Source organism: Cotesia glomerata, linkage group LG5 (assembly GCF_020080835.1).
Source record: "Cotesia glomerata isolate CgM1 linkage group LG5, MPM_Cglom_v2.3, whole genome shotgun sequence".
Taxonomy (NCBI): domain Eukaryota; kingdom Metazoa; phylum Arthropoda; class Insecta; order Hymenoptera; family Braconidae; genus Cotesia; species Cotesia glomerata.
The window spans coordinates 6,536,981-6,560,078 of NC_058162.1; the positions used below are offsets into that span (position 1 = coordinate 6,536,981).

The window sequence follows — 23,098 nt, forward strand, 5'->3', positions numbered from 1 at the left end:
TCAATCAGATTCAGAAAAAGCATATGGTTCAAAAGTTTATTTATGTATTTATTTATGCATATACACTGTAAAAAATTTGAGGAGTGAATGAAGAGTGAATGATTTTTAATTGATTCACTCCCAACGGGAGTGATACTTACTCCGAGAAGGAGTTAATTTTTATTAATAATAAAATTCACTCCGCATTCACTCCCAAAATAAATGAATTTAGAAATAAATAAATTTTTGTAAAGAATATTTTCTTATAAACCCTTTTTATATTTAATTATTAAAAATTTAATTTATTATTTTTAATAATATTTCATTTTAATTATTATTATAATGTTTTTATTTATTTTTTTTTATAAATTAATTATAATTAAAAATTGTCAAAAAAAAATATGTAGATATATACATATATATATATATATATATATATATATATATATGTAGATATATACATATATATATACTAGCGGACCCACCAGACGTTGTCATGTACACACGTCTTAAATTTAGAAATTTTAGGAATGAGCTTGTTATAGTTAAAACATCATTAGTTAACAATATGCAATGGGCATTCTTTAATAATTAACATACCGAACAAAAACAGTTTCACTGTAAAAAAAATCACGCCAAGTCCACGTTCATAAGACTATTAAAAATCAAAGTAACCGATATGGTTGTATATGATTTTCGGAAGCTAAAAAAAATTTTGTTGTAAATTTAAAAATTAAAAGAAACAATTTTGGAACGTATTTAGTGGTGCAGTTTACGAAAAATTTCACTTTTTTATGAAATTCGTAAAATCTATGTACTAGGACTTTTAAAAAAAATTAAAGTACACAATGACGCACACCAAGTACGTTCCAAAATTGTTTCTTTTAATTTTTAAATTTACAACAAAATTTTTTTCAATTTCCGAAAATCATATACAACCATATCGGGTTACTTGGATTTTTAAATTTTTTATTTTATATCTTTTTGTAAGGAAATAAAATTTTTTTTTCTTAATAGTCTTATGAACGTGGACTTGGCGTGATTTTTTTACAGTGAAACTGTTTTTGTTCGGATTCCAGTATTTTTTGTAATTATAATAAAAATTGACAATTTTAATTTAATACATTTCCGGTGGCAAACTATCCCCTTTAAGCTATAGTTTGTGCTGATTATTTTTAATAATTTTAAATAGAAATTATAAAGATAATCGATAATAATCAAGTAATACGCGTAATAAAAAGCATGAACTACTATTATAAAATATCATATAAAAAAAAAAATCAAAATAAATTTGAAAAAAAATTTGTAACCTCAAAAAACCGTTCTGCTTAAGGTATATACATACTCGGTAGTCTGGCTTGAGAACGGAACTTGGCGCCAGACTCTATCGAGTCTGTTGATTTCCGTAAATATAAGCCCATTCTGATTTTATACTCATCAAGAGCTTTCATTTGAGTACCCACATGCATTTTTGATATATTTTATATATTTAGATATTTCACAAATACCATATATATATAAAATATATAAAAAATGTTATGTGGGTACTCAAATGAAAGAACTCGATGAGTGTAACATCGGGATGAGCTTATATCTTTCAAAACTTCAATAATTAAGAAATGACATTGTATCTTGTCAACTAATGATATTTTTAAAAATATAAGCTCATCCCGATGTTACACTCATCAAGACCTTTCATTTAAGTACACACATCAATTTTTGACATATTTTATATATTTATATATATTATATATATGTATATATATATATATATATATATATATATGCTATATATATATAGCATATATATATATATATATATGAAAAATATATCAAAAATGCATGTGGGTACTCAAATGAAAGCTCTTGATGAGTGTAACATCGGAATGAGCTTATATCGTTAAAAACATCATTAGTTAACAAAATACATTATAATTCGTTAATTATTAACATTTTCATAAATATAAGTCCATTATGATTCTATTCTCATCGAGACCTTTCATTTGAGTACCCACATGAATTTTTTCATACATCTTATATATATGATATTTATAAAATATATGAAAAGTGCATGTGGGTAGTCAAGGTCAACAACAATTTATAAATATGAAATCTATCAAATAAATATTTTCTCGTGGACTGAATTGTGAATCTAAACCATTCTGGAATCCACTGGAAGACACAAAAAATTTCATTAAAATCGGTCTAGCCGTTTAGGAGGAGTTCAGTGACAAACACACGCACAGAAGAAATATATATATATATATATATATATACTATATATATATATATATATATATATATATATATATATATATATATATAAAGATTAATTTTGAGATTTTTTTTGTAGAACGAAAATTTATCCTTATTTTATTTATTTTAAAAACTCCGAGCGCGGATGTTTTTCGGAGTGAAATTCGAAATCACTCCAAAATCACTCTGAAATCACTCCGCAAATAAAAACTCCGGATTCACTCCCTACGCAGAGTGATTAATTACTTCACTCCGGAACTCCGAGTGATGGGAGTGAAATGGAAGTGAAATTCACTCCCGATTCACTCCGGATTTCTTACAGTGTATGGGATATAACGCAACTTGTCAGGATGATAGTGTCGACAATTAGCAACGGATCTCTATCAAACTCAACATACTTATTCTACAGATAAATACCGAAGTTAAGTTCGAAGATGAGCTTAATCGATGAAGTAATTTAGAAATACCGGGATTACAAAATTTTCGAAATCTTAAAAATTCATTTTTCTTCACTTTCTTACTCGAATTACTTTTAAATGGGATAACTTATTGAATCTCTGTAAATTTCATCTGAAAGCTCGTTAAACAAGCTTGAATTTGAGTACTATATCATATGTGTAGTCTCAAAATTATGTCCTATGTACTAGTTTTTTTTTTTTTTTTTTTTTTTGTATATAATTCGAGTAGTTTTTTTTCTATTCGTCATGAAATCTACTTCCATTTGGGCTTTCGAATGGCCTTTTTTTAAATCTGAGTTTAATAAAAACATTAAAATTGAAGACAGCATATTTTTCAATTGAGACATCTTACAGATATTTATTACCATAATTAATTTCGTTGAAGATAAGGAAAACAGTTGATATTTTGAAAAGTTATATAAAATGGTAATTATTAAAAGTTAAAAGAGATGCGCTTAACGATTTATGTATATATGACACACAATTCACAAGAATGTAAGATTGTCGGACTTGACACATTTATTAGACTCGGAGACTCTCACTTGTATTGTAGTAGCTAAACCCGCATGACAGTCATGCACGTATAGTAGTACCGTGCTTGGAATACGTCGGATTTATTCGCGAATAAGTCGACTACATGCCGACTAATGTGGCAACCACGTGCTCTTTATTCGCTTGATACTCCCTTCACATCTAAACTGTAATGTACTGTGTTTAATGTACATTATATACCCGGCAGGTTATCAAAACGCACGTGCGTTTAGTTATTTTATTTGAAGCCTCGTTATCCCAAAGAGGGACTATACTAACGATGCCGACGTTTTTTTTTATACTTTTTTTGCTTTTTCATTACTCTTTACTCTTTGTCGTATAAAAATAAACTGTTACATAAATATTCAACGCGTACACTTTTTCCACGTATTATTTAATTACGCTATGATGGTATTTTTAGAATAAGAATGTTACACTTTCAATATGGATTACATTGCTTAAATCTTTTAGAAGTAAAGAAAATAGCGACGTCTATGATTCACGGAGATAAGAAAATAGTAATATTTATCATTATATAACAGTAACGAGCCTCATTTTTAATAAAATTGTTAATTATACAATCTATGATAATATTCATTACTATTTTATGGTAATTAATTATAATGTTACACTGTAACTAATTAAGGAGTAAATAGCACTATTATACCATTTCTAGGAATTGAAGCTATGTAGAATACCACTCAGTCCTATATTAAATAGATTTCATTGATTTAAATAAATGAGCTGCAATATAACTAAAAAATATTGATAATAACGAAATATTGGTATTGATCATGACACTAGCATAAAAGTCAACAATAATATTTAAGTAAATATTTTAATTAAATATTGAGTAGCTATCGAGTTCTTATTGCGATAATTTACAGTAAATTTTTCATTTTCTTCAGCTTGCTTTCATTTAATAATAAACTTTATTATTTTTCAATTTTTTTAAACTGAAATTGCTTTTATCAAAATTTTTATAATTTGCTTTTTTATAAAAGTAAAAAAAAACTATTTATTACATTTTGATTTAATGAATTTAAGATTGTTTTTAGTTTTTTTTTAATTTGTTCAATTATTGATTGAATTTTAATATATATCCAATTTATAATAAATTTATTTATTTATTAATGCATAACCTTACTGATTGAATTATAAATATACAGGAGATAATAAATGAAACTATGTAGAACAGCCCCTACGGAAAAATTATATATCCTAGAATATACTCTAGAATATATGCTAAGATATACGAAAATTCGCAAAAAAATATATGCTACGATATATGTGCTAGTATATATTCCAGTATATATCCCGGATATATCCATGGATATATATACTTGCGCTCGTATGTGTCCCGTTGTACGTAAAATTTTTTTGAGATCTACACTGATAGAAGGATTTATTTGTATTAAAAAAATATTTGTTAATAGTTAACAAATCATTTATTAGAGACCATTTTTTAGTATCAAACAAATATTTCTTAGTATTTAAAATGATTTGTTTGTATTTAATAAATCAGATATTCATTTATTAAATATTAATAAATCTTTTTAAATACTAAGAAATATTTGTTAAGGACTAAAAAGTGGTCTCTAATAAATGATTTGTTAAATATTAACAAATATTTTTAACTATAAACAAATCCTTCTATCAGTGTATAGTCTGGTTCATAATCAATGGACGTAAGACATGCATATATATATCTTAGAATATATCATAGGATATATACTAAAATATATCCTAGAATATATTCTAGGATATATCGGAGGATATATTCTAGAATATATCCTAAGATATATTTTTCGGCGAATTTTCTTATACTCAGCATATATCTTTGAATATATACTAGGATATATTCCCAGCATATATTCTAGGATACATAATTTTTCCGTGGGGGAGGGATGAGTTGGACTGTTATAATATTCTTCTCAATGTATAATAATAATAATTACTATGTTAACATGTCGGAGTCACTATCAAGAATTGAGAAAATTAATCTGTCCAGGAATTTCCGCCTTAAAAAAATCCTCGTTACCATTTTAAATAGTAATATTTACCATTTTAAATTGAAAATATAACTATTATTTCTTCTTTCCGTGTTAAGTAATGGAAAAGAATTTAATTTCAATTTTAATTGCGCTAAAAAATTAAAATTAAAAAGCTCAATTTTTAAATCAATAAATCACTCACAAAAATCAAAAGATTAAAAAAAAAACCAATTCTTCTTTTCACTGTTTGCATAATATTTTCTCTAGCTTCTACAAGCGTCGCGACGAGGTTTTATTAGATCATTGGTCTCTCAGTACCGTCGACCTGATCGAGGGTTTGAAAAAGTCTTTATTTTTTCTATTTTTTTCTTTACGACTCGCTAAAAATTTTGTTAGAATATTTACGTGACACTCTCTTCACAAATTATTATTTTTTTTACAATGTTTTCCAGTGATAGTAATAAATGTGTGTTGGAAACTCCATATTCGGGAATATTTTTATCAACTCTTTCGTACAGCTAAGAACGATTTTCACGGTCCGTTTTCATTTTTCTGGTAAGCTAAACTCGGAAAATAAATGGTTAAACATTTTCCATCTCCATCTATATACTTCATACTATAAACTATATACTAGCCATTGAATATTCAAACTTTTAACAGATAGAAGTGGCTGAAGCATTTGGATATTGTCCAAGAAACGGATGCCGTAACTAACGAGCTATAATTTACTATTTCCTTTTTTCGAGCTCATTCGTTCTACAAATATATTGACTCTTATATATTTTAAATATACACATATATTTTTTTTTTATTTGTTTTAGTATATGTTATACTTGGCAACTATTATGAGCACATGGGTCTCCTGATGGCATTAAATGACAAGAAATTACTTGAAAATGGTAACTATTACTTCATTTTATTGTTTTTATTCCTGATATTATTATTTTATTATATTTTTATTCATTAAACCAAGATTAGATACAATACGTAAATTTTCAATTAAGTTTTAATTTATTTTGAAAACTCTTTTACAAGAAGATATTTTTATTGCAACCATTTAATCAAACTACATAATTTAACTTAAAACCAAGAACTTAATTATGTATCAACCCAGTTTCTTCTATTCCACAGTTTTCTGTATTCTAGTTCTGTAACATATGACCCGCAGACAGAATATCTGGAACGAAATAACTTATTGACATAATCAGCGCTGGTGTAATAACTGTAAATTTTAAAACTAAAATCTTTTGTTGAATTTTATCACTTCAATTTTCAAAAGTATTGAATAATAATTATAATAAAAAGAAACCTGCCGTTCTTTTTTATACTTTTAATCACAATACATGTAGTTTAGATATTTTTTAAATAAATTTTGAAAATAACATTAATATCTTCAAAAATAAACTTATAGAACAAACAAACAAACTATTAAAAACTCCTCCAAAAATTTAACAAAAAAAAACTCTCTCTGTTACAAAATTTTCCTTATTCTCTTAATTATTTCGATAGTAAATTGACTATCGTCAATAAATATAGTGAATTCAGGATATAATATAATAGTAGGGTATAAAATAATATAATATAAAAGTTAATTTGCAGAAACTTTAATGTAATGTAATGTAAAATAATTAAAAAATTTTAAATTTCAAATCTAGTAAAGAGTGATATTAATGATAAAATGAAATATTTAAGTAAAAAGTGGTGCTAGAACCAAAGCTTTAATTATTTAATAAAATGCAGATTAATATAAAATACTGTGATGAAAAATTGTAAAAAGCAGTTCTTACTGTTGTACAGTATTAAATAAATCTAATCTATTTTAGTGAAGTAGAAACACAAGTATTTAAAATAAAATATTAAAAAATTGTACTTTTACATATTCTAAGTACATGAAATTATGATTAATGAGACGTTGCTAATATTTTATTCGTATATTAATGTCACTACATTATTATCGTTCAAGTTTATTCATTCAAATAACTTTCAAAAGTTTTCCAGTATAACAATCATTAAATTAAAATCCTTAAGAATTTAAATATTTATGATTATCTTTAACTGTTTAAAATAGATCGAAAATGTAAATAAGAAACTACAAGCACAGAAATTGCAAACTGTTACAACCATCTGCTATTTCCAATTTATTGAATATTCATAAATTTTGTTGTTTTGCTTATTAACACGTTTAATTCTCCCGAGTGAGTTTTAATTATTTACCAATTTATATAATTTATCATCTTCACTTTTTAAATCAAAGTTAGTCACAAATTTCATACTTTAACTTCGTTAAATTATCATTATTATTATTACATCATGTATAAGTCTGCCTTGCCGGGTAGCTGTTAAGTTAATAAATTGAATCAATTCGTCTACCCCTATAAATCTAATTATTGACATTTTTAATGGGAAAAAAACTTGACCTCACAAATAATCTAGAAAAAAAAAAATTAAAAAAATAAGTTAGTCAGTTGTAAATATTATGTAAATGTACAGTATGATTTAATACTTTATTATTGACCTTAGGAGACTATTGGGTGGTTGGAGTGGACCCGGAACAGTATGACGAACAACAACCCGACAAGTATCTTCGTGGTCTGTGGCAAAAGCAGACGGATCTTTCAGTTCTTCGCGCTTACAGAAGTTACTTTAGTATCGTAGCTTCGGCTCCAGTAAACTTTGACAACTTTACCAGATTAATTCACGAGTACAGACAGAAGCCACCCTTCAACTTCAGTAATCCACTGGCGAACGTTGGCGGAATAGTTCAGGTGACTTGAGACACCATACTACAATTATCATAAAAATTTTATTGACGGTTATGTAGTCAACTGCTACTATACCCACTTTTATATTTTTTATTTTTCTTTCAAAGTAGATAGTACCAGAGACGGCTTATCTCTACGACGCTGTTCATCTCTATGAAAGATCTCTTCTAGCTGCCTTAAATGAGGGTCGTGATCCTAGAGATGGTCGCAAGATGGTTGAAGCACTTCACGGGGTTCATTATCACAGCGCTATGGGGTGTGTATTTATTTTTTCACTTTTGTACGGCTTATAATAAGAAGCACTGAAGTGTGCTCTACCATCGAAAAATTTTTTTCGCTTCCTTTTTTCAATTATTTTTATTGTTATTGTTTTGTTAGCTTACAGATCCAAAATAATTTGTGTATCATCAAAAAGATAATTTAATGAAGATTAATTCTACAAATTTCAAAATTTTATTGAGTGTTAAAGATAAAAAGATACCATTAAAATAAATTAACAAATTTGTTCATGTTTTCGCAATAGAAAAATTTCCGGAGCTTGGAAACACAATAAGTTGATAAAAATTCATTATTTAAGAAAGATTTAGTATTTTAAATGATACTGAAATCAGTAGACATTTAAAAATTTTTTATTTTTTTTTCATTAATTAAATAAGAACTAAAAAAATTATTTTTAAAAAATTGCACTTAAAGTTTTTCAAATTTTCTACATGTAAAAATTAAAAAAAATTTTTTTTTTGTAATAATTTATTTGATCAGAAAAATCTTAAAAATTGTCAGATGTCTGATAGTTAAATGTTCATTATCTTAAATCGCTATCTGACTCGGTTTTGTTTATTTATAATTCGGCTGCCCAATTTTAAAACATAGTAACTGCAAAATTTTTATACCTGATTTTTTTTAGTATTGCTGCATTTCTTATAACTTTTGGACCTTAACTTCAAGTATTTTTTCTGAAAAATATTTATATTCAAGCATTTACTATTCATAAATCAAATTTTCTATCGATTTGGTGAGCAAACTTTTTTTTAATAAGAAAAATTAAAAAAAATCTTAAAATTGTCAGTTACTGTGTTTTGAAATTGGGCAGCCGAATTAATGAAAAACTAAACTGATGTCTTCTTTCTTATTATATCTAAAAAATACACGGTAAATTTTGTTCCATATACGCATGCGTGTTATAAGAAAAGCTGAAGCTGAATTGAGTAAGGAAATTTACCGCGAAACATTTTAAATAAATAGTATATTATATATCTAAGGCAGTAAGATCGGCTTTGCCGCGGTGAACAATTACATGTGAGCTGAGGCTTTCTTACTTTACTACCCTAGGTATGTAATATACTATTAATAATTTCAATAATAAATTTTCACGATACTGAAATCAGTAGACAGCTAAAAATTTTTAAAATAAATTATTTATGAAAAACAAAAATATTTTTAAAAATTACTTATTTTTTTATTTTCTTTATTTTCTTTTATTTTTTTTATTTTCTACATTTGGAATTTTTTTTACCAATTTTTCTTCACCATAATTTAATTGTTACAAAAATCTAAAAAATTGTAATGTCTGTTAATTTCTTCTTTAAATTAAAATTAAATTTTTTTTCTCCCCTTCTCCTGATCATTTTCCAATAAAGAATATTTTTTATAAAAATTTTTTAGATTTTCCAAACTTTTAAAAATTATTGTTATCAATAAAATAAACTCAAATTTTATAATTGAAGTAATCAATAAATAATTTCCACAGATACATGGTCTACATGGATAAAAATGGTGATGCTGAAGGAAATTACACACTGATTTCTCTGGACAATCGTTCGGACACTGGACACGGGCTGTATCCCATCGGTTATTTTATTGGAAAAGAAGAAGTTACAAGCCTGCCTGTAAGTTTACTTTTTTTACTAACACGAAACTTGAATACCAATGAAGTATTGATTCTATTTATTATTCAAATATTACTTTTGTGATGGCCAGAGATAGTGATAGTGATACGATAAGTTATTAAATAATGTAGAGAGAAGTCTGTGTAATATTTCGCGAATCGATAGACGAGTGGGGTAATAGTTCTTCCCATCCCTCAATTTTCTTTGATGGCTATTTCAACTTCACAAGTAGAGAACAGAGTTTAAGCTGTTAGCTTTTGAAGCCAACTGCTACTCCGATTTTTTGCTTCAATGCCAAAATATTATTGATAAATGTCTCAACTTGCTTGAATTTATTAGTAAAATTTTTTTCTTTCAGAAATTAAGACTGACAAGAGAAATTATGTGGCTGGGTAATGGTCCGCCTCTTGCTGAACCACTCTGCGGATATCACGATGAAAAGTGTAATGGTAATATATTTATTATTATTATTATTTTAATATATTGCAATTCTCTAAAACTTACCGACTTTTAACGAGGTGATAATTTTTAGCTCACACTGGAGAAATAGTCGGTGGAATTGCTGGAGGATTACTCATTATTTTTATATCAATTTCGTTGATTCTTTATCGCAACTGGAAATATGAGCAAGAATTAGATTCACTTTTATGGAAAGTCAATTATAAGGACATTCAAATACGGGAAAATAAGGATGAAAATGTTAATTGTGAAGCAAAGACACATTCTAAGGTAATTTCTTTTTTACTAATTCATTTTTTGGGTTTATTAATTAATGATAACTAGCAATTTGCACTAACTATGCGACTGCTGAGATTTACGGATTATGAATAAGAAAACTTTGGTTTAATGATTTTTTTATATTCATAATCACATAATAGATAGTTTAGGTACTTTTGAAATAAATTTTAAAAATAACAGTGCTATTACAGGATCAATTATAAATAATTTAATGGACAAATGTGACGAAACAAATTTATAGAACCAACAAAGGGGGCGTCCATTAATTACGTGAGGTGTTTTAGGGGGGGAGTGGATCATGCTAAATCTTACCAAATCTCACTTAGGGGGAAGGGGGGGATCTTAACAAATATCACGTAATTTTTTCTCTAGCAGAAAACAGTGTAAAATTGCGTGAAAAAGTATTTCTATAATCAAATATGGCCAAATTTGACACAATAGTGTTTGTCGTATTCGTCTGAACCCTGTAGAGCAGCAAAGTAGCGCTCGATTGTTTAATTTGATTATTGATCGATAGGATTCACTAATTTTTTAGGTATAGATTTCTTTAGAAATCTATCGGTGGGAGCCGGTATCATGTCGTAATTTTAATACAATTTTGTCATAATATGTTTAATTATCTTCAATTTAAACTATTGTTCGTCGACTTTTAATACTTTTTTCAATTTATTTCGTAGTTGAGAAAATTCAAAAAAAATCAATAATAAATTAAATTTTAGCTTTTATCATCAAATGACTTTTATATGTAAAAAATCTTATTTTTTAGGTAGATGTCTTTAAATATCTATTTGCTGTAGTCAGTCTCATATCGTTATTTGCAAAAATATAATAAAAAATGAATTTTAGGACATTACGGCCTTTTAATAACGTGTTTTTTTCAATATTCAAACAAGAAATCTACCTATCCATGTCGGGTGTAGCCGAATGGCACTTTTTTTCTCAATAATCCAACCCGTTTACAGCCAAAACATAAATTTTGAATAATCTCGTGTGAGATTAGGGGAGGGGGGAGGGAGTTGAGGAAAATCTTACGAAATCTTATCAAGGGGGGAGGGGGGGTTAAAAAATTCTCAAAAATGCCTCACGCAATTTATGGACGCCCCCAAACTATTCAAAACTGCTCCAAAAACTTTACATAAAAAATTGACTATCACTGAAAAATATATAAAACCGTGAAAAGACACAAATTCTTATCAAAACCTATTTAATGATACTAAATTTAATTATAAAAATTCTTTTAAAAATAATAATATATTCGTCACAAAATTTTTTTTACTCTCTCAATTATTTAAATCATAAATGACTATCGCTGAAAAAATATCAAACCCAATTTACGATAAAGATATACCCGTTACAAAATTTTTCTTAGTCTCTTAATTATATAAATTAATTTTTGACTTATAACAACATTCACACGTACAAAACAAAATAAGTAAATAAAAAAATTTTGTTTATCGCGAAATTCGAATCTATTTAAAACAACTTCGAAAGCTTATCATAATAAATTAACTATTGCTGAAAAGCATATGAAACATTAAAAAGGCATAAATTCAGGACAAATCCTTCCTAATGAACTATATTTAATTTAAAAAACTCATTTTATCATATAAATACGCCAGAAACAAAATTTTCCTAATTCTCCTAATTATATAGACTGACGACCTAGCAGTCACTATGTGACTGCCGTGACTTGTAAACTATAAATAAATAAAATTTTGCTTTATTAAATAATGACTTCTGTTAAATTGCATCGTATTTTCTAGACTATTGACTTTTTTAAAGATATAAGCTCACCCCGATGTTACACTCATCAAGAACTTTCATTTGAGTACCCACATGCATTTTGATATATTTTTCATGTATACACATATATAATATATATAAATATATGAAATATATAAAAAATTGATGTGGGTACTCAAATGAAAGGTCTTGATGAGTGCAATGTCAGGGTGAGCTTATATATTCAAAAATGTCAATAGTTCATAAGATACAAGGTCGTTTCTTAATTATGTTAAATTGCACTGTACTTCCTTAACTATTAACATTTTTAAAGTTATAAGCTCATCCCGATGTTACACTCATCAAGAGCTTTCATTTGAGTACCCACATGCATTTCGATATATTTTTCATATATACATATATATAATATATATAAATATATGCAAAATTGATGTGGGTACTCAAATGAAAGGTCTCGATGAGTGTAATGTCGGGGTGAGCTTATATCTATAAAAATGTCAATAATTCACAAGATACAAGGTCAATTTCTTATTCGTGTATCTAGCGATAGATCATTTTCGAATGCTCTATAGCAATAAAAAACGATTTTATCATATGACTATCCTGAAGACAAAATTTTTCTTATTCTCTTAATTATATAGATTATAACGAGGATTGATTGTTGATTTTCAGCCTGTTGTAAGGACGAGCCAAGTATCTCTGAGCTCAAACCCCGACGCGGATTTCCGCTACTCAATGATTTACACCCAGATTGGATTTTACAAGGGTAGGATGTTTGCGGTAAAGAAAGTCCGTAAAAAATCTATTGAGATTACGAGGGAAATGAAGAAAGAATTGAAGATAATGCGCGATCTCAGGCATGACAATTTAAACGCTTTTATTGGGGCTTGCACTGATCCGCCTAACATTTGTATTGTTGTGGAATATTGTCCCAGAGGTAGCTTGAAAGATATTTTGGAAAATGAAGATATGAAACTGGATAATATGTTCATGGCTTCTCTAGTCGCGGATATTATTCAAGTGAGTTTTTTCATTATGTATTATTAATGTATAAATATATAATATATATTTTTAGTTTGAAAGTAACGAGGGTTGAAGAAAATAAATTTCCATCTTATGAGATGAGTATTGCTTTGTGAATATGAATACAAATAGGCTTATATTCTTCAATTTCACAACTCAATAGTTTCCAAGGGAGCGAAAAATTTATTTATCTAAATATACTAAACAAACTTTTACAAAAATCCATTATTCAAATGATAAATATATTGCTTTTAAATGTAATAAATATTAGTTCTGATTGCAGCCCTCGAGAAAAATAACAATAATATTTTTTAGCTCTTAATAATAATAAAATTCATATTTATCTACCTTCAATATTTTCTCAACGGTCCTATTATACTCGGCACTCCCCTATTTTCTAAAGGCTGTTACGTTGATTAAAATCTTTTATCCCTCACTGTATCAAATATTTTTATGTAATTTAAAAGCCGGAGATAAGAATTAAATTCCTGCAATTAACTATTATTTTACATTCTTCCGGAACTAAGAATTTTTTTTTTTTTTTTAATTAATTTAACCTTGTTCTTTTTTGGGAACTTATATGTACGTATCGAGAGATCCTTGATTTGATTTCTACCTCGACGTAATTATTATCACGCAAATGGTCCAATCGTAAAATTCGGAAAAAAGGACAATTTCAAGCTTGAGATGTTGACTTAATGAACTTGTTACTTAATAGAAAGAATTATTACGGTAGAAAATAAATTCAGTAAACTTGGGAATTAATTTAGTCTTTTTTTTTTTTTTTTTTTTTTTTAGATAAATAGAATTTTCTCTTTGAAAAAATCTGTAATAATTTTTCGTCTTTAAGGGATTAGGTGTAATCAAATTAAAAAAGAAAATTGATTTTTGAGCTTTGCACTTTCTTGAAGTATTTTATATTAAAAAAATTTTCCTGGAAACTTTAATTTTAATTAAACAACTTTTTTGGGAGTGAATTAATTTTTGTATTTCATTAATTTGGGTCATTTTTTAATTAAAGTTATTCTTATAAAATTACTCTAAAATTAATCATTTTTGAGTTATCAATTTTTTTTAATTATACAAAAAAAATAATACCTTTACTTAGACTAAAATTTAACTTCAAATATTTTAACTTCCCGCTTAGAAAATCAAAGATTTTCAAAAATCGGGAAGTTATTGTTTTCACCCCGTTTTGCAAAAATCGAGTTTTCATCAGATCTCGACGTTTGAAGGTCACAGGAAGCTTCCCTGACTATCCTTGCGAGGTTGTCACGGTGTCTGTATGTGTGTGTGTGTGTGTGTGTGTGTGTGTGTGTGTGTGTGTGTGTGTGTGTGTGTGTGTGTGTGTGTGTGTGTGTGTGTGTGTGTGTGAAAGTATGTGAACCGCTTATAACTTTTGAACGGCTTGACCGATTTCATCGCGGTTGGTGCCATTCGAAAGGGCTTGACCAAACTTAGATTTTAAAAACTATTTGGACCGATTCAAATCAATAGATTTTGAGAAATCTTAAAAAACTGAAAAAAAAATTTTTTTCAAATGTGGTTTTTTTGGAATAACTTTTAAACGGCTTAAAGGTTCAATTCCAAAAACTAATCAGCTCTTAACCTCAAAAAACCACGTCGATCGCCACCAGTCCGGTCAAAATCGGTTGATTCGTTCGAGAGATATCGTGAACGAAAGAAAACCGAACAAAGTGTTTTTTCGGAATAACTCCAAAATTCCTAGCGCGATCAATTCAAAATTTGAGATTCTGTGTGAGGCTTGAAAAACTGCATCGAATGCTTTTAATCGCGTAAAAATCGGTTTATTCATTCAAAATTTATTGCGGTTTAAAAATTCAAAAAATAGTATCTTATCAAATCTCTATCAGACTTTTGAGGAAGAGCTTTAAAGCATAAGAAAGCAATCTCTTTGAGCTCGGAGAGCTCAAAATAACCCATAAATTGTATTTTTGAGCTCGAAGAGCTCAAAAACGTCATGGGTGCAATTTTAAGCGCCTAAGTATGGAATTAGCGGGAAGTTGCAGGGATGGCCTTCAAGGTCAACCGTTTTCCTAATTTTTTTTAAACAAAGTTTACAAGTAAACCACTAAACTTTAAAATTTTCTTAATTTCCAAATTCTTAATTTCCAAAGAAAAGCTCTGATCAAGTACTAGATTTACTTTTAAGAAGGTCCTTTCGTCATCAATGTTAAATAAAAAATATTAGATTATGCATAAAATTAATTTTTATCTAATAGTTAAAGTTCTTATGTATCTACTAGTGGAGTTTAATTTATTCTTCACCGCCCGAGTAAAAATGAAATTATTATTTTTTACGGAAAAATAATAAATTTCGTTCGACCGCCGCACCACCGCTGCACCACCACCGCACCATACCGCCGCACCACCGCTGCACGACCGCCGTTTGGCGGACTATTACGCCGCACGCTAAAAATTTACTCCCCCTAGCATCGCCGCACTACCGCTGCACCACCGCCGCACCAATGCTAAATCATACCTACAATTTCACAAAAAATGGTATCATAATTAATTTATCACGCAATAATTAATTAATAAATAATGCGACTAGAAATCTTTATGTAAGACCTATCGATCAACCTCCTTTTAATCGAATGCCTAATATTAAAAAAAAAAATTTTTTTTAAATCAGGCCAAAGCACCGCGAAATTATTGATTTTTTTAGTCGTATTGTTGATGTAGATTTTTAATTTCGTCCTCGGGTTGCACAGAAGCGGTACGCCTATCGAAATACTCTGAAAGAATTTTAAAAATTGAACTGTGATGGGATTCGAACCTGGATCGTCTGCATGGAAGTCTCGAACATTGCCAACTGCACTGCAAGCCATACTTAACTTAAAAAATTTAGTTAAGCTATTTGAATCATCAACGAATATATTATTTCAATGTATATACCATCAAACAGTGGTATGGTGCGGCGGTGGTGCAGCGGTGGTGCGGCGGTCGAACGAAATTTATTATTTTTTCGTAAAAATTAATAATTTTATTTTTACCCGGGCGCGTCACAGCTGTGGTGCAGCGGTGGTGCGGCGAATAGAAATTTATTTACTTGTCACGGCGCTGGTGCGGCGGTAGTGCGGCGAATAGATAAATTCTTTACTTGTCACGGCGGTGGTGCGGCGGTGATACGGCACTTATAAAATAACCAAAATTGTCACGGCTGTAGTGCAGCGGTGGTGCGGCGCTTAAAAAGCCGTGCAGCGGTGTTGCGGCGGTGGTGCGGCGGAATTCTGTTTTTACTCGGGTTACTAAATAAACAAATAAATAAATTATAATTTATAATAATTAATTATAATTAAATTATAATAATTAATAATTATTAATTTTGTAAAATAAATTTAATTAGTAAAAAAAAGTTAATGAAAATACTCATTTTTTATTCCTCTGACTGCACCTAATTTCTTAAGTTAGAGTTTCACTTATCAAAAAAATTAATCACACTAAGCATTGCTTACTCCTGATTTCTTCTTTACATTGCAGGGCATGGTGTATCTTCATGAATCAGTTCTAAAATATCACGGTAACCTAAGTACCTCAAATTGTCTCGTCGATTCACGTTGGGTAGTAAAACTAGCTGATTTTGGTCTCCGGGAATTTAAAAAAGATGCTGAGTGTGACCCAGAAGATGTCATGAAGAAATATCAAGGTAAAGTTTTAATAAAATAATATTAGATTACAGAATTATAAATTAATTGTTAAAAAACTTATCCACAGGATTGCTTTACAAAGCGCCAGAGTTATTGAGATCAACAGCAATAGAAGAGCCAACAGTGCGAGATTATCAAAAAGGAGATGTGTATTCATTCGCAATTGTGCTGTATGAACTTCACGGTCGGCATGGACCTTTCGGTATAACAGAACTAACAGCTCCAGAAATTTTGAAGCGGCTTATTGTCCGTGATGTTGGAGTACCACCTTTCCGACCGTCAGTCGATCAGTTGGAGAATTGCTTCGACTTTGTACGCGACTGTTTGATCGAATGCTGGGCAGAAGATCCTGAGAGCCGTCCAGACTTTAAAATAATACGAAATAAATTACGACCTCTGAGGAAAGGAATGAAGCCTAATATTTTCGATAATATGATGGCGATGATGGAGAAGTACGCCAATAATTTAGAGGCTCTTGTAGATGAACGTACGGATCAGTTGACTGAAGAAAAGAAGAAAACCGATGCGCTTTTGTATGAAATGTTACCCCGTTATGTTGCTGAGCAATTGAAACGAGGCCATAAAGTCGAAGCTGAAGGGTTTGATTGTGTCACCATTTATTTTAGTGATATTGTTGGATTTACGTCAATGTCTGCTGAAAGCACGCCGTTACAAGTTGTTGATTTTCTTAATGATCTTTATACTTGTTTTGATTCTACCATTGAAAATTATGATGTTTACAAGGTTGAAACTATTGGTGATGCTTACATGGTGGTACGTATTTATTTCTTCTTCACTGAAAAAAAAATTCTTGATATTTTTTTCAACAGAGACAAATTAAATATACTCACCTGATAATTTTTGATAAATTTTTTAATCTGAAAGATCTATTGTTAAAAAATTATTTAATTGTTTCAATTCAAGATAAGAAATTCTTGGATTCAGAAAATTATCTTCATTTAAAAATGCCTTTCTTTGATTTTCATCTTGAATCAAGTTAATTTTTTAACAGTACATAATTGTGAACTTCCAATTTAAAAAAAAGCAATTTAATGATATAACTTTAAAAATATATGATGAAATTACAAGTAACATAAATAAATTAAATTATTATTTTTAGAATTACTGCGCACTTTTTTATTGATAAATTTTTTAAACGTTCATTAAAAATAGGCCAACAAATAATTTACAAATAAAAGAACGAAACAATTATTTATAATTATATCTTCAAAAAAACTGAAATTAAGATTTTGAAAATTTTCTTTATTTCAAATCAAGCGCAGAAAATTTTGAATCGAGTAAAAGCTAAGCCAAAAAAAATTTTCAGTTAAAAATAATCAAATTCAAAATCATCGTTTATAAAAGATTTTTTCAATTTAGATAAAGTTCATTTTTTTGGCCTGTAAAAGGTACACTGAAAAAAAAATTCTTGACTGGAGGGTAAATTTCCTTGGCTCGAGAAAATATTAAGGAAGATTGAAAATTTCTGAAATTAAGTCAGTTTCTTGAGCCAAGAAAATTTCTTCTTGCTCCAAAATAACTTTTGTCTTCCTTAAAATTTTCTTGGTGTAAGAATTTTTTTTAGTGTGTTGTATTCATTGATTATTATTTTACTTGCTTAGCAAAGAAAGATTTTGTTGGTTTTAAATAAATATATCTTTTCAATATTAAAAAATAATTTAGTACACTAATAAAAAATTTACCTTAATTCAAAAGAAAAAATTTAGATTCAAGAATACCATTTTCAAGAAAATTTTCTTAAGTCAAGAGGAAAAATTCTTGAATTAAGAATTTTTTCTTTTGACTCAAGAAAATGATTTCCTTCAAAATGGTACTCTTGGTTCAAGATCTTTTTTCTTGAATCAAGTTAAATTTTTTATCAATGTAGCTTTTACTTTTAATTCACTGTAGTCATAATGACAGCCATAAACACTTTGAGAACCATCAACTCTTTTATTTTTCATGAACAAAAAAAGGGTGACCGTGAAATGAAACAGTTATCACAATAAAATTAAAAGTCTATAAATTAAAAAGTAATTTTTGTTTGCTCGACGGTAATGTTATTATTCTTTAAATCTATCAAATATATGACAGGAAATGTATTTTTAGATAAAATGTGATAAAAATACTCTGTTGGTTTATTTATAAGCTAATAAAAATCCTTAAGTGGTTTGTCTTGGCTGTCTTCCCTATAAAAATAACATAATGAAACGTGAGAGATAACAAACTACCACTGATAATTCAGTAAGTAAATAATAAAACACATATTTATATACATACATATTTTTTTTTAGGTCAGTGGACTACCTATCAGAAATGGTATCCAGCACGCTGGAGAAATAGCCAGTATGTCATTATGTCTTTTAGACGCAATAAAGCAATTCACTATTCGTCACCGGCCATTAGAAAAACTTCAACTGAGAATAGGTCTTCACTCTGGACCAGTTTGTGCCGGTGTTGTTGGCTTGAAAATGCCAAGGTATTGCCTTTTTGGTGATACTGTTAACACTGCCAGTCGAATGGAATCTACAGGAACTGGTGAGTCAATATTAATTGACTACTATATTGATATAATTTGTAATTTATTAGTAATTATCCAAAAAAATTACTATTTTTTCGAGTCCAGCAGCAATTTTTTTATAGTATTGTTTCGTGAAATAGTATGCTAATTACAATTATATTTAAAATAGGGGAGTGTGAATCTTGTTCAAATCGAATAGTAAAATTCAATTTGATCAGTTTGAAGAAATTTGTCAGACATATCATGAAGTTTTTTCTTACTCTGCTTGCAAAATTTATTGTAGGAATTATGGAGTAATTTATTCCCCTTCAAGAATTCAAAATTTCGAATAATTTTGTGAAATTATAGAATTATAAATTATAATTAATACTCTGTAAATTTTTATATGCTGTTTTTGAAGATAATTTTAACAAATATTTAATTATTTAGTTCCATGTATAATCTAGACTTTTATTATTTTTCAAATTTAAAACTCAATGAAAATTAATAGCCCTGATTAAAAATATTAATCGAAAAGCTATCGCTTAATGCAAACTGTATATTTATATATACAAAAAAAAAGAATTTAAGTTATTGAAAAAAATTCAAATTTCATCGATATTTTTAAACAGATGGAAAACAATTTAGTTAACTTTTTTTTAAATTATTCGAATTGTTTAAAGGGGAACACCACTGTGATGGTCGAAAAAAAGGAGATTTTCGGGAATTTTTTTGACAGGGAAAATGAAGGAATTTGAGGATCGAATTTTTTTTATTTTATTAATAAGGGTACATTAAAGATTATAACCCTAAATTTTTATTAAAAATTATTTAATTCTTACAAAGTTATTAACAATGTCGTCGAGTACTAGAAAAAATTTCCCCCTCAATGGTCGTATCTCAAAAACGGATCATCTGAAAATAAAAATCCAAATTGCTTTTAAATTAGTAAAGATGTAGTTATCGTTGCACGTATGAAATTTTAAAAATTTTAATTTTCAAAAAAATGGCGACTGATTGAAAATTTTCCCATTATTTTTACTGTTTTTTGTTTGTTTTTACCCGGCTAAAAAAATCTTTAAAATCAAAATTTTTAAAATTTCGTACGTGCAACAATAATTACTATTGATTAGAAAGCAATTTGGTTTTTTATTTTCAGATGATCCGTTTTTGAATTATCGATGCGACCATGGATGAAGAAATTTTTTCTATACGGAAAAAAGAAAACAGGAATACCCAAGTCAAAAAAATGAACTTAGATGAGCTTAAATCAGTTGTTTTAATATAGCAGTTAAATTTATTTAATTCATTTGTTAATTTTTTCAACTCGGGTAATTACAGTATAAAATGTAAAATTGGTCCCGTCGTAATCAAAACTAGAAAAATTACAGTTTGAAATAAAATTTTTCTAAATTCAATTTTTTAATTTAATTTTCAGAGCTTTTAATGTAAATATTACATTCTACAATGTAATTCTTATAAAATCTGTTATAACTACAATCTGAAACTGTCATTTTTCCAGTTTTCATCACGAAGCACCACGTTGCATTATATACTGTAATTTTTCGAGTTTTCTTTTTTCCGTGTAGTGCTCTACGAGATTGTTAATAACTTTGTAATAATTAAATATTTTTTCATAAAAATTTAGAGTAATAATCTTTAATGTACCCTTAATAAAATAAAAAAAAATCCGATCCCCAAGTTTCTTTATTATCCCTGACAAAAAAATTCCCGAAAATCACTTTTTTTCGACCGTCACAGTGGTGTTCCCCCTTAAATTAATGTAATTAATAAATTGTTTAAATTATAAACCTCCATATTTTCATATCATGAATTTTTTATTATTGCATCAATGATAACTTCACAAGGATCTGCATAACTTCGAAATGACTCAATTAGCAAATTCTGATAAAACTTTATTTCAACAGCATTAAAAATCCACTGTAGTCAAGAAACAAAAAAACTCCTGGATAAATTGGGCGGATTCAAGTTAGTAGAACGAGGAATAGTTTCAATGAAAGGAAAAGGAGAGCGTTTGACTTACTGGTTGATAGGCGAAGATCCAATCCAAAGGGCAGAACGCACCAACGATCGATTGGAGCGTAGAAATGGCGTCGGAGGGAAGAAAGCAGTCCAAGATCTTTTGGTCCCGAAGAGTTCTTTGAAAAACAAGTCATTAACGCGCACCACTTTCTTAAGATGCTCCAGCGAGTCGCCCAAACGGCTCAGATTCTCCAGTTCTGATCAGTTGAATAAAAAGTGTCCCGTTATTAGCAATGAACTGGAGTGTATTGTCGACAGCAGCCCTTGCAAGGGTAAAGGACTCTGTTCCATTCGTTCCAATTGCATGGAAAGTTCAAGATCGTCCAGCAATTCTTGTCCATGCGTTGAACAATTGTGCGAGTCGGACGACAATCATAAAAATGACATGATTAACAACATTTGTAATGGTGAACAGTATTTTAGAAGGGCATTGTACTTTGGTAATAATAAAGTCTTGTTGGACGGCAATTGTCGCTCGGCTCCCAGCAGCCCTAGACATGGTTCTATGATTTTGAGTTCCCAAAAAAGAATCGCGCAATCCAGTGAAGAAGTCGATGGATGCGACGCTACGCCTTTAATTAGATCGGCAACTTGCGTTGAATGACATCCGTTTGTTGTTTGTTTGAATTTCCGAAAAAAATCACCGGAATTTTTTGTATAATTTCAAAGAAGACAACAACGAATTTTGGAATCAATAAAGTCACTGCCAAGATTTTCGGAGCCGTTTAAAAGTATTAAGAGGCGAAAAACGCCAGTTAGCTTAGACAATCAAGAAGGCTCGTGCTTTTTATCTCTACTCGTATCTTTTTCAAATACTGTTTTGAGATGAGTAAATAAAACATTTAATCAAGTGTCTAGTCAATAAACACTTAAGTTAAATAATATTACTGTAAGCAAGTCCATTAATGTTTAATATTTAATTAATAACTACTTAATATATACATATACAATTATCATGTTATAGATAGAAAAAAAAGTACTTACTATTACAGTAGTCTTAAACCTTTGTATTATTTTTTTTAGTTTCTGCGACTGTGAATCAAAAATGGGGTTTAAAATAATTTTTTTAGTATGTTTGATAATTAATTTTTCAAGTGATTAATTTGAATGAATAATTCTAAATTGTAATTTTAAAATTTAGAGCACTACGGAGAGAAGAAATAATAGTTATATTTTCAATGTAAAATGGTAACTATTGCTATGTAAGATGCACAGTAAAAAATTTTACGTCATTGCGTTAAAAAATTTTGTGTTAAAAATTTTTATGTTAAATATTTAACATTTTTTTGTGTTGATTTAACACAATAAATGTTAAATTTACGCTTAAAAGTGTTAAATAATTAACACAAAAATTTTTAACACTAACTTTTTTGACGCAAAATTTTTTACTGTGTGGTAACGAGGATTTTTTAACCTAATCTAATAAAACCGCGTCGCGACGCTTGTAGAAGCTAGAGAAATATTATGCAAACAGTGAAAAGAAGGAATGGTTTTTTTTAAATCTTTTAGTTTTT

The 23,098-nt window shown here is 28.5% G+C and overlaps 1 protein-coding gene across 2 annotated transcripts in view; it reads left to right on the forward strand.

Annotated features, from left to right (window-relative positions):
- The window catches only part of LOC123266199 (guanylate cyclase 32E), a 34,294-nt gene extending 11,447 nt beyond the window's left edge, over nt 1–22,847 (forward strand). For both annotated transcript variants that reach the window (XM_044730272.1, XM_044730271.1), the window contains exons 7-17: nt 6,040–6,117; nt 7,739–7,983; nt 8,091–8,236; nt 9,728–9,866; nt 10,225–10,315; nt 10,399–10,595; nt 13,020–13,367; nt 16,875–17,040; nt 17,109–17,815; nt 19,336–19,579; nt 21,470–22,847. In XM_044730272.1, coding sequence (XP_044586207.1) covers nt 6,040–6,117; nt 7,739–7,983; nt 8,091–8,236; nt 9,728–9,866; nt 10,225–10,315; nt 10,399–10,595; nt 13,020–13,367; nt 16,875–17,040; nt 17,109–17,815; nt 19,336–19,579; nt 21,470–22,188 — 3,080 coding nt within the window. In that variant the 3' untranslated portion in view covers nt 22,189–22,847. The remainder of the gene's footprint in view (nt 1–6,039; nt 6,118–7,738; nt 7,984–8,090; nt 8,237–9,727; nt 9,867–10,224; nt 10,316–10,398; nt 10,596–13,019; nt 13,368–16,874; nt 17,041–17,108; nt 17,816–19,335; nt 19,580–21,469) is intronic.
- Nucleotides 22,848–23,098: the final 251 nt, after the last annotated feature.